Source organism: Momordica charantia (assembly GCF_013281855.1).
Source record: "Momordica charantia cultivar OHB3-1 chromosome 5 unlocalized genomic scaffold, Mcharantia_2.0 BLBB01000005.1, whole genome shotgun sequence".
In the NCBI taxonomy this organism is placed as follows: domain Eukaryota; kingdom Viridiplantae; phylum Streptophyta; class Magnoliopsida; order Cucurbitales; family Cucurbitaceae; genus Momordica; species Momordica charantia.
This window is the reverse complement of record NW_028275163.1, coordinates 2,671,879-2,684,941: the sequence shown is the minus strand read 5'-3', so window position 1 is coordinate 2,684,941 and position 13,063 is coordinate 2,671,879. Positions and strand designations below refer to the sequence as shown.

At 34.6% G+C, this 13,063-nt stretch overlaps 1 protein-coding gene across 2 annotated transcripts; it reads right to left on the bottom strand.

Annotated features, from left to right (window-relative positions):
- Window positions 1-636: 636 nt before the first annotated feature.
- LOC111016317 (U-box domain-containing protein 33) lies at window positions 637-6,546 on the bottom strand. 2 transcript variants are annotated; one of them, XM_022291671.2, is made up of 9 exons: window positions 5,620-6,546; window positions 5,225-5,346; window positions 4,899-5,020; window positions 4,110-4,214; window positions 3,457-3,880; window positions 3,102-3,242; window positions 2,233-2,754; window positions 1,234-2,001; window positions 637-1,107 (listed from the first exon to the last, which is right to left on the bottom strand). In XM_022291671.2, the coding sequence occupies exons 1-9, from the start codon at window positions 5,879-5,881 to the stop codon at window positions 925-927; spliced, it is 2,649 nt and encodes an 882-aa protein (XP_022147363.1). In that variant the 5' UTR covers window positions 5,882-6,546; the 3' UTR covers window positions 637-924. The 2 variants fall into 2 exon arrangements, with proteins under 2 accessions (XP_022147363.1, XP_022147364.1); XM_022291672.2 differs by having other exon boundaries at window positions 3,102-3,239.
- Between the last annotated feature and the right edge of the window lie 6,517 nt (window positions 6,547-13,063).

Genomic DNA, 13,063 nt, shown 5'->3' with positions numbered 1-13,063 from the left:
GATGAAATTGAAATAGAAAATGCACTAAGAAGTAAGAAGTTTTGGGCTGTGTATTTAGGCCAAGATTCTATCACTGCTCCAAGTTTTGAGTAACCTCAAGTTTCTAGATAGAAAGTAAGAAGAGATGATAAAAATTAATTTAATTAATATTTTAATCTACAATAGTTTAAGGGTTTGTTTTAAAAAATTAAAAGTTTAAGGATGCAATTTTTCAACTTATAAAAAATTTGCCCATTTTTTTTTTATTCTACCACAACATCTTCGATAAGAGATAAGCTAAATGAAGGTGACTATTCTAAAAATATTTTAATTTGCAGTTAGATTTTAAAAATATGGCACCTCCTTTGGTGTGACAAAAAAAATATATGTGCAAACATTCAAGAATCTCTCCAATTTCAATTTCAAGAATCTCTCTAATTTCAATTTCAAGAAATAAATATCTCATGTGAAGTAAATTATCTCTCACTAAGGGGAAAAAAAACAAAATTTTTCCCGATCTGAACTTAAACCGAACATTTTCAGGTTGATTCAAGTTTTATCTGAAAAATGACCTGAACCGACGAAATTACACCCCTAGATTTTAGAACTTTTTGAACTTCAACTCATTCGGTAAAGCAAGCATGAAGGAAGGCGGCATAAGAGAGGCAAAATCCTATGCATTGTTATATACAAATGGCATGTAATTTCATGTTTTCTTTGTCACAAATATACAATCAGATGGCATTTTTTACGTATCTTCATAACCGTATAAGCTATATACATTCAAAACACACCAAAATATGAACTCTATGCTTAAGGAAAACAGAAGAGGGGGAGGAACACATGAAAGAATAGAATAGTTGCAGATACTGCAATTTTCTGTCTCCCCCTCTTTTGTTTTCCTTTCCTCACATTCTTCGACCGAAAATGGGAGTGATTCAGGTTTCAGTTCTGTTGAAGCCATTCCTGGATAGCAGAACGAAGAGCACGGTTTGGGACGAGGTTGCGGTGCTCGAGCCTAAGATTCGTCATTGGGGAAGTATCATGTCCACTGTCTAGCCATCCTCTCACGGCTTCTGCTTCGTATGTAAAACCATCTGCAGCTACATGTGGGTCCTGCATGACTTCCTGTGAATTTGCAAGTCTTGAAGTTAATTTCAGTTCATGAAATGGTGATAAAGTTGAATGAAAACACCGAAAAACTAGTAAAAGATCGAAACTCAAACACGTTAGGGTGGGTGCAGGATGATTTACTTGGAAGATGGGACAGATGAAATAAGGGGGAGGTTGAAATGGTTCTGCAGAACCAAGCTGGACGGACAATAAGCCACCACATGAAGCCCTCATTGGTCCAAGCATCCTCCAGATGTCAGTAATGAGATCGGGGCGGCTCTTTCGGTTCATATCACAACACCTCAGTGCCAATCGAGCAAGCTGTTCAGCCTGGACGAAAGGCCAGTCTCCAGCTAAAGGATCCAAAATGGACTTTAACTTTCCATTTCCCAGTGCATATTGCACTTCCTTTGATATCCCCATTGCAGATCTACCGGTCAATAACCGCAACAGTATTATCCCGAACGAATAAACGTCTGACTTTGTTGTTAGCTCTCCAGATGAAAGGAATTCAGGATCCATGTAAGCAAAAGTTCCCTTAGGGTTGTCAGTTCTCCAAACAAGCGTTTCGTTGTTGTTTAGTATTTCATCCCGAGACAACAAGCGACAAATCCCGAAGTCGCCAAGCTTGCAAACATAGTTTGCATCGAGTAAAACATTTGCAGGTTTCAAGTCACCATGTATGATGCTATGGGGTTTACTCGAGTGAAGAAACATAAGAGCCGAGCATAATTCAGTGGCGATGCGTATTCGTGTTTGCCAAGATAAAGGCGGAGTATTATCCTTGCAGCTGAGCCTGTCTTCGAGGCTTCCGTTACATAGGTATTCATAAATGAGAATCCAGGCTTCTGGGCAGGCTCCAATGAGTGTGACCAGATTGGGATGTCTCATCTTACTCAATACATTAACCTGATAAACCAGATAAAACAGAGATAAGAGAACCAAAAGTTGGGTTAACTCAAATCTCTTTCATAATTATCCTTTACTTTTGATGACCAAAAGTTGGTTCCTTGTTATAAGTTCTTTTTGGTACCCCTCACTTTTGGTGGGCTTTTTTGTTTTCTTTCATTTCTGGAAAAATACAAATGATTCACAAAATTAAACAAAAAATGAATACAAATTTTGAAAGAAAAGGTTTACCTCTTGTTGAAATTCAGCGGGGCCTTGAGAGCTATCAGGATGAAGGATTTTTATAGCCACCATAGTATGACGCAAAAAGCCTTTATATATACTCCCATATCCCCCTTCTCCGATCTTCATTGAAGGATCAAAATTTTTAGTTGCTTCCTCAATCTCCCGAAACGGGAACTCTGTAAAGAACTGCGGAATGTTTCGGCCTGAGTATTCATTTTTTCTAAGATCCTCTGCTTCTCTAAGTGCATTGTCACGTTGAATCTGCAGCTCCTCTCGCTCTCTTTTGTAACTCTGTAACAAGTCAACAGCAGAAAGAATCTTTTGCTCCAACTCCTTCACCGTTAGGTCAGATTCTGAAAGTTCTCTCTCAAGACTTGCCTTCTGATCTTGGGCCATCCGGAGTTCTTCCATCTCTTCATTTAGTTGTTTCTTTATACTTTCAAGTTTTGCCTTTTCCTTTGCTAGTTCTTGTTCAATCTCCTTCCTATGGTTCAATTCTTCAGCGTATAACCCTTCTGCAGCTTTAACCTTTATGTTTATAAATGGAAAGGTAAATATGTTATGATTATACTGATTAAGCAGACTGGTGTAACACATAAGAAATGATTCACACTCCTCGCATTAAGCTCATGGCCTACACTCACTCATTTTCGAAAGGCTTTCCCACCTCAAAGGCCAATTTTGAGAGACAACAAGGATTTTAAATTATTAAGTTTTCTATGGCAAAAATAGTTCTAATATTTCCAAAGCTAAAACATATTTGCCTTTTAAGCATGGAAGTACACGTAAAGAACTTGCATGCCATATCTGATACATAATGAATCAACTTCAAGACTTAAAACAAGAAACGTTTGGATTCAATATATTGACCTCACCCTGCGTAGAGCATTAACAGTCTCTTTCTCAGATTTTCTTCGTGCGATTGCCTCTAAAAATGCTTCACGCTTTGCATGAGCAGCCTCCATCATCATCCGTTCACATTGATTGTAGAGGCAATCACTTGTTTTCCCATCCTGCTAAAATTAGAGGGAATTTTGTTGGTTGTTTTACTTGGGGGTTAAAGAGGGTGGGTTGTAGAAGAGAACAAAAAAGAATACACAGGCAAATAGAGAAACAAATTTAAATTTGATTTTGTCATGACAACAACTGATGATTAGTAATTCTGGCCAGCACATCTGATTGAGAATAACTAAATTACATGTACACTTAAAGTTAAGAAAATATCTTTACCTCCAGCCCATTTTCACTTAACTCAATCCTAGAAAGTGGAGATGGAGCCATATCAATCACACCACGAGGAGAGCGTACGGAATTTTCTGACTGTTCATAAGGACTCCTCCTTGTTAATAAACCCCATTCATCAAAAGCCTCATTAACAATTAAGTTACTCTCAGTTTGAATCCCATTCATAATATTTGGAGAAGGAGAAGGAGAAGGAGAAGGATCTAGTATGCTCCCTCTAAAATGGTCAACAAGTAATGATCTCCCTCTGGGACGTAAATTCGAAGATGGACTTCCAACTTCCCTGCTGCTAACCTGCCCCAGTGGCAGTGACTGAGATCTCCGGTGGCTAATTTCTGAGGCTTCAGTATCTGGACTTGTTTGTGGTGATGAGATGGTGGCTTCTACTTGAGCTCCATTTGAACTACCCTCCCTGGTACTTGTGTTAATCAGATTACAAATTCGAATATTTTAACACACTTCAAGTCAGACTATCTGAAGCTCCCAAGCAATTTCACGCAAAAGATTTGCGAGGCAGTAAAAGATAAGTAAAAACATTTTCTTTGGGAATAAAAACAATCAATGTAGTTATGGGTAGGCACATGCATTTTAATGTGTCCAAATATCTAAATAAATCTGCAAGGCAGCAAGCAGTAATTAACCTGATGCAAATGAGGTTCCCCTTGCAAATAAACTCAATGTGACAGAAAGCCGGTGCCTTTGAACGTACATAAATGGCTTTCTTAGATTTCAGATCCATCATTTTCCTACAATATTCATCATGATATGTTAAACAACCATAGTTTAAATGTTCATAAAGTTCTGAACCAATAAATCTCTTCCTTATCCGATTTCAGCTCAACAACAAAATGTCAGAGGAAAATGGTGAATGCTAAACCCATGATACATGTGCATAAGAATGTCACATCAACCAGGAATGAGGAAGTGGCTCAGTTTAAAAATATTAACAATAGCAACTGAAACACCCAAAAATCTAGTCTTCAGAAAAATTGCAGTTAATAAGCTCTCATTTTCTATTAATCAATAAAAGCCATCACATGTAAAGCTGAATAACGGATGCAAGGCCGATACATATAAGCATCATTATATGCCTAAAATTTTTCACACACATGTCGGATTTCTATATCATTTCTCATACATCCTAAATGTGGTTTGAAAGCCTTTCTTAACGACCATCAGTATTTTCGTAAGGACTATCAGCATTTATTTGCCCTTCTTTGGTTAAAAAATATTTAACAACTATTTTGACTGAAAATAGCCATGTCTGTAAAAATGAACAAAAACAGTGGAAATGCACGCTAGATGAGGTAAATCTAGGGACGCGATATGGTAGTTATGTTATAGTTAAAGTCTCCAACAAAAAAAATGCTACAGTTGGAGAACTAGATGGATGTACATCAAACTGAAAATGGCTAAGGGTTAGTTTTCACCTTGAATAGTACTTGTCTACAGCTGCTCCCATAACAAGTTTCTTAATCCTGTGCAGAGAAATCAAATCAACTATTCCCTTTTCAATACTCTCAGCTTCAGCACATAATTTATCAACATGAACCTGTTTAATTTAAAATTTATATTAGCAAAATAGTAAGGAGGTACAGAATTCAAAACAAATTGATGACAAGAAGACCTACACAACAAGCCTGTGATGAAACTCAAGGTTGGGTATCATTTTTAACTAACCCATTATTTAAAAATAAAGATCTAACTGAACCCACATAAACAGGCCAATAAGAAAATTAGACTGAAGGATGTATACCCCTTCTTGAAGACAGTAAAGAATGTACTCATTCATGACCCTCGGCAAATTTTGCTTCTCAAACTCACGATATGCTCTCACTTCCTCCTTCTCCAATGAGTTCGCCGGAAATTTTGTTCCCACTAGCCAAGGAAACCAAAGTTTAATCACGTAGTCCACATATGATGCAAACATAGAAAAGTACAAGTTTCTTCACATAATTCATATTGTCTACAGATCAGACTAGAACATAAATTAAACAACATGGGACATGAAAAACCAAAAATCAAATCACCATGATGGATAAACCACCAGTTCACCGCAAGGACACACATACAGAATATACAGTTTTCATCACATAACTACAGGGAAACAGGAAGATTCATGCCGAGTTCTCTGTGTAAACGAAGACTTACTTAGTGGAATCATCTGTGCAGGGACATGAACATGTAGTAGGCGAATCTTCTTCCTACGTAACGATTTTAGTGCATACCTCAAAACCGATTGGCACTCTTTCACATCTTTCCCAACAGCCACACAAATTATATCTTCACCAGTAGTTCCCGCAGGCTCTTCTACAATTTCTCTGCTTGAGCTAAACATAATTGGTGAAGCTTCAGCATGATTAGTTGGACCAGCTAGAGGTGTAGTTGCCTGCATAGGACTCACGATCGCCATGACAAGAAACTCCAGGATACTGTACCATCAAAACTCCATCCCAACTTAACCCAATTATATTTTTGCAAATTTCTGCCTCTTCAGAACCATGACAGTTGAACTAGTAAATTCCCAGTTGGATAGTGAACTCATGTTATGGATTCCCCGGCCTAATGCCCATGTTGAAAAAGAGGGGAAAAAGAAACAAAAGTGGGGAATCCCAATCAGATAAAGTTACATACAACAAACTACTTTCGCTTTTCCACCAAAAGTATGAACCTCTCCTTTTTTTTTTCAACCACCTCCGTCCCTCCGTCTCCGCTCTCTCTATCTCTCTCTCTCTCTCGCCAATTTCTGAACAAAATGAACTCAACCATCACAAATCAAGTAACTCGGTACAGCTTAAACGATTCTAATCGCAGAAAACAAGCTCATATCGACTAAGAATTCAAGAAATTAACGAGAAAAAAGGGCTCAAAAGTCAAAAGCGCGAAGAGAAAGGGAAAAATCCTTTCAGACTTGCGGTGAAGATTTTGATATGCTGGGTCCTAATAGCTGTTTACTTTGGTAAACAAAAAGGGTAGTTTGTCTTTGGCGCCAATGAATCAGCGATGAGAACAAAGAGAATGGCGCTATGGAATTTGCAATGTAAAAAGAAGAGAAAGCGAAAGCAAAATACAAAATCAACACATGGCTCTGGTAATCAAACGCCCAGTAATCCATTCCATTTCATCCATTTTTCTTACTCGGCCGCTCTCTCTCTCTGTTTTTCCGCATGTCGCGATTCGCCGATTCCTTGGAGGAGAAACTTCGAGGAACCGACGCAGCAAGATCTTTCCAAATTTTGTTCGAAGATTTAAGGGAAATTGGGATTTTGACCCCTCACAGTAACCACTTTTGACTTTTGATCCCTTTTGATTTTTAGACCCCTACACCTTTCTGATCCCTCCCCTTATTTTGCTTTGTAAAATTACCAAGTTACCCTCAATTTAAAAAAGAAATCAAACTCAACCCTCCCCTCATTTCCCTCCCTGTCTCGGTCCTATCAGAGCTTTCCCCCTTCCCTAATTGAGGTAATTTTTCTTTCGAACTCGCGATCTTATTGTGAATGATTTTCTACCTTTTTTTTCTTCGTTCTTTGCGTGGGTGTGAATGATTTCAACCTTCAGCTCTATCTGAAGTAGCCAAGGTTATTATGAAGTTTGATTTATTGTTGCTTCCATTGTTTTGTTTTAATTTTTGACTTTCAGGGTTCCATCTCGGCTTTAAGCCCGGTGGATTTAGGACCGGGATGAAACCCTGAAAGTCCATTCCAGAAGGATGGACTTTCTGGATTCCATCTCGGGCCTCATCCCGGTTCGAAATAGACCGGGATGAAGACCGAGATGATATCCAGAAAGACCATCCTTCTCTTTCTGGATTCCATCTCGGGCCTCGTCCCGGTCCATTTCGAACCGGGATGAGTCCCAAGATGGATTCCAGAAGGATGGTCTTTCTGGATACCATCTCGGTCTTCATCCCAGTCTATTTCGAACCGGGATGAGGCCCGAGATGGAATCCAGGAAGTCCATCCTTCTGGAATGGACTTTCAGGGTTTCATCCCGGTCCTAAATCCACTGGGCTTAAAGCCGAGATGGAACCCTGAAAGTCAAAAATTAAAACAAAACAATGGAAGCAACAATAAATCAAACTTCATAATAACCTTGGCTACTTCAGATAGAGCCGAAGGTTGAAATCATTCACACCCACGCAAAGAACGAAGAAAAAAAAAGGTAGAAAATCATTCACAATAAGATCGCGAGTTCGAAAGAAAAATTACCTCAATTAGGGAAGAGGGAAAGCTCTGATAGAGACGAAGTGAGGGAAACGAAGAAGAAACGACGGAGATGAACTTTCTGGTTGTGAGGGAGAGACCGGGATGAAGACTGGGATGGACAACGAGATAGTGAATGAGGGAAGGGAAGGACCGAGACAGGGAGGGAAAGGAGGGGAGGGCTGGGTTTGATTTCTTTTTTTAAATTGAGGGTAACTTGGTAATTTTACAAAGCAAAATAAGGGGAGGGGTCAGAAATCTGAGGTGGAGGGGTCATAAATAGGTAAAAATCAAAAGGGGGTCAAAAGTCCAAGTGGTTATTGAAATGGGTCAAAAATCCCAATTTCCCAAGATTTAAACAGAAAGGAGTTTGGGAGCAAGCAATCTCCCATTTTCAAACAAGTCGAGTGACGGGAGAAAGTCCATGTGCGGTAACTCCTATTTCATACCCAATAAAAATACGTGCCATAGACTCCTACTGCACCATTGTAAGCCTCTTTTAGAAGGTTTTTTTTTCTCAATATTTGGAGTAGAGATTCGAACTCTCGACTCCGTAGTCGGATACTGGTTTTTGAATCGTGTTGACAAGTCTATTTTAGAAGTTAAAAATGGTCATTCCACATATTTTATTGTCATCCAACCTTATATTTTTAAGGTCCAGTGACCAATAAAACTTAGTTGAACAAGTCTATCTTTGGATTTTCTGTAAGTGCAGAAAGAGATAATTTTTGTAACACTTTTTTATTCATGATATTTTATTTAAGAAATAGGTAAAATTACTTTAAATATCACGAACATATGTGATGTGCTACCCAATAATCTTATTTTTCCTAGATTTTACTTGACTATCTACAGTGTCATGGCGTGTGTTGAAATATCTTACTATTATGATTTTTTCTTCTAATTCTTTTTTCCGTTTTACACTCTTCAAATGGCAATTGTTATTGTCGATAACCTAGCTATCGACGTCATATGAGTTAGATTAACTCGAAAAAGATGCGATCAAAGTAGATAAAATATTGTTATCATTTAACAGATCTACCTCTCATCATTGTTAAAATCAAAATATATTAAAACGTAATAAAAATTAATCTTTTAAAAGTTTTAAAGGTCATATCTAGTCTTTATGGCTTACAAAATACGATAGGTACTTGTTGTTAATTAATTCATTGACGCTTACCATCGATTGTATTGTTTACGTACGAGTGGCATACCAATTTCAAATAACTAAGGTATTTGCTTGCATAGGTACTAAATTTGTAAAACCTACACCATTGACTCATTGTCAATAAACAATTAAGATCTCTCACTACCTAAAGATTCAATTTCCCGTCCCTTAAGCTCAACAAGGATACGACCTGTCATCCAAATCATTGGCTTAGGCTTCATCCTCTGTAACTCCTCTGACTCAGCTTTTGCAGCAGGTTCCAAGTGCATACCTCTTGCTTACCCAGCTTTTCTCACATAAATTCATAAATTCTGGCTATTCTTGAAGGGCCTGAGCTAGTCATTTTATAGGGGTTGCTCTCGGCTTATTGTTGAATCGGATGCTCTTTGTGCTGTATCTCTCCTCACCAACGACTCTGGGTATCTTGGAGAAAAGCGGGCTTGTATTCCTGAAATAAGAGCTAAATCCAGCTCTCTCCTCTCCTGCTCTTTCGTGCATGCTCCTCGTGATCATAATAAGCTTGCTAATTCTTTAATCAATTTTGGTCTCTATGTCTGCAACTCTGTATAAATATTTAATAGAAATTTGATGTTTATTTAATTCAAACAAAAATTAGAAAAAAAATCAACCCGAACATAGTTTAAGTAATAACGTCTACTCCGATGCTATAAAAATTATATTTTTCTTAGTTAAATAAATAAATTTGAGATCATCTACCATGCTGGTTTTGACAAGTATTTTGTTGTTTTGTTTTATCTTTTGCCTAAAAATTAATAATAATAAATCAAACACTGTTTACATAATTTCAAGCTTTTGTAACTTTTTTCTTCCTTTTTTGTTTTTCCACATAAGTACACCTTTATGTAAATTCAATTTTCTGTCGTCGGAGTTGATTTCATACTTGAGCTTGAGCCACACCAGATGCAGTCCTCTAATTTTATTTTTTCTGTACATAAATGATTAAATTGTAATTTTAATCGTTCAAAAAATATATATATATATTTATTTATTTATTTTATTATTATTATTATTATTATTTTATAACGTCTATATTTGCTTATCCAATACTTAGATTTTAATTTAAGCTGTGTTTAAATACATGTTCACATAAACACACCTTTTTATATTAACACGTTTAGCTCCATATTATTAATTTGTTAAAATAAAAATAAAATTGATTAACTTTTTAAAGTGTAGACTTAAAATAGACATTTCGAATGCTCATGAATTAAAATAGAATAAACTTGAAAGTTCATAAACGAAGATAGAAATTATCTTAAAAATAAAAATAATCTTAAAAGTTTTAATACCAAAATTCCAACCTAGAGTTAGATCGACGGATTAAAACACCTATTTCTTATCAAACGACTATAAATTCGAATCTATACTTTCACGTTTTATTTTTTTCTCTTTTCTTTTTTTTAGTACCACGTATTGTTGTATTCAAATTGAAAAAAAAAACACATAACAAAACAACATTTAAACCATAAACCTACCTTATCCAATATCATTTACTCTTTTGCCCTTTAATTTTATATTATAAAGTAATTACATTAGACGAAGCTGATAAATAATAACTTTTTTTTCAATACAATATACACGAGATATATTAGAATTCGAATCTTTGTTCTCAAATGTAGATGTTAATTACTGTAAAACTATATTCATCTCGGTAAATAACAATTATTTTTATTATTATAAAGTACAATTGTCTTATTAAAAATTATTAAAAAAATAAAGAAAAAAGTTGTCTCGTTAAAAAGTGGGATTGAAAAGGTTCATATGAGATGATTCTTTATTATATATACATGCATGTAGAAAGGACCCCGTACAATTTACTTAGGTGCGAAGGAATTTTATAAGATGGGTTTGGATAAGAGTGAGAGAAACTTACCCGATCCAAAAAGACGACCCGAAGCAAATTGATTCGAGTCCATTCAATTTAGATGACCATACGTACCAAATCAAACCAAATAATTTTGCTATAATTTTTTTTCGAAATGTCGGGAGGATTCGTACTCACAACCACTCACAACCTTTTGATTTGAGGTATATGACAATTATCATTGATCATTGAGTTATACTCGGTTTGACAACAACTGTTATTTAATTAAATAATTGTGGAGGTAGAAGAGGATAATATATGTCTTATTAATTCCCTAACCAAAAACCTTAATAGTTTATTGTTGCATATATTTAGTTTATTCATGTTATATTTGTAATTTGTTAAAATTGCAATTATCTTATATCTAATTTTATAGTTATATTTTTAATTGATGAATTAAATTGTCAATGAGAACATGACTCAATTGTTTAAAGTATCTATCTCCGATTCAAAATATTCGTGAGTTCAAATCTCCACCCATATATAATTATATATTAAAAAAGACTAATTGAATTGTAGTATTTATAAGACCATTAGTTAAGTCTAACATTTTTTAAATTAATAATAATAATCTGATCATTCATGAAGTTATTTGAAATAATGGATATAAAGTTGAAAATAATATATATTTTATAAATTAAATGGCAGGTTAATTATTATTATTATTAATATAAAAACGTGAAAATTTGAACTCACAATCTTATAGTACCTTAATCAGTTTAGGTTGGTACATACTAATTTGAATATACTAAGGAATTACATATTTATTATGAAATTTTCAATGTTTAAATATCAATCCTATTATAAATAATAGGAATAACAATACAAAAAAAAAAAAAAAAAAAACCTGTTTGACTCTAATTAGTAGACAACATGCTAAATCTCCAGTTTGTGGCTAAGTTTGATTTTAAATTCAGAATGAGCAAGTTTCCAGTTATTTTCATATTTTAAAAATTGAACGCGTACCGTCTTTAATTAAAACTAACAATAATTTAATACTTGACTAAAAGGTCACAATATATTTTGTCCGTATCTTGTTTAATTGAATTATAATTCAATTGAGCTGTTTATTAATTTATTTGAATGAACGATTAGGACTAGTTCGAGTATATTTCAATGGTTAGTATATTAGTTCCAAATTGAATACAGGTAATTGATTAATATTGAGAGTTGAATTCTTCAATTGCATTTGTTATTAAGAATAAATTAATTATGATTAGACGAATATTTGTATTTTGAACAATTATAACTATTTATGCGTGAAATAAAACAAGGTCAAGTCTTGTTAATGTCGGTGGAATAGTTATCCCGATTTGTCAAGGAATAACCTACACAAGATAAACAAACATTCTGACGTTTAAGTCAATACTAGTTCGAACTAATAGTAAATTCGAGTTAGAATGTAATACTTGTCTACAAAAGTGTTACCATCTATTTATAAGTTTTGAGTTGGTAACAGATGGTAGGTCGAACATGTCTTAGATAGTGGGTCAGATTTGGATGCTGGTTGGATCGTAGGATGTTTCGCATAATGAATTTATGACTAAGTATGACATCTTGAAATCGTCCAAAATAACTTAAAAATATCTGATCGAGTGCAAAGTGAACGTCTCCTTGTCCTCCACGGTGTAATCTTCACTCCCAATCAATAAATTTTTGTTTTACCGTATTATATAAATAAATTGTCTATCAAAGAAAAGAAAAATTAATAAAATTAATAAATAATCGGTCGTTTCTAAATTAGAAGACAACGTTTGTTGGTGGCGCGCCTGTTGTCAGATAATTGTGAAATTGAGGGCCGCGGAATATTCTGGATTTATTCGATATGTCACGTCGTCAGCCTCGATTTCACCGTCCATTTTCAGTGCCAGGCGGACCGTTGAATTTCCAGTATTTTTTTTCTTCATAATATATGCATATTACACATATTTCCAGCATTTTCTAAACGATTTTTTCATATTTATTTTTTAAAATAACATTTTAACTTACATGACTAATTTGAACCTAGTTTCAATTAATTAAAATATTATAATATAGACCAAAATATGATCAAATCTTCACAATATATATTCTTAAACTAAAAAATATATTTTTTAAAATTTAGTATATATTATTTAAAAAGTTCTAATATATTTTTAAGTATTTTTTTATGTTCTCAAATTGATTGATAATAAAGTTATATTACAAGATATTATTGATTAAACCTCTTAATCCCTAAAAAGTCTACATTTTTTTGCCAACTTCTTCTAAATTTATAACAAATATTATAAACTTTTATCTACTACATGACATATAGTTTATCAACCTGGTAATTATCATCTCATACAAATTATTTTT

Coding starts and splice junctions, on each gene's coding strand:
- LOC111016317 (XM_022291671.2), bottom strand. CDS start 5,881: ATGGCGATCGTGAGTCCTATGCAGGCAACTACACCTCTAGCTGGTCCA. Junction 5,347..5,619: donor TGCACAGATGATTCCACTAA/GTAAGTCTTCGT, acceptor TTCCTTGGCTAG/TGGGAACAAAATTTCCGGCG. Junction 1,108..1,233: donor TCATCTGTCCCATCTTCCAA/GTAAATCATCCT, acceptor GCAAATTCACAG/GAAGTCATGCAGGACCCACA.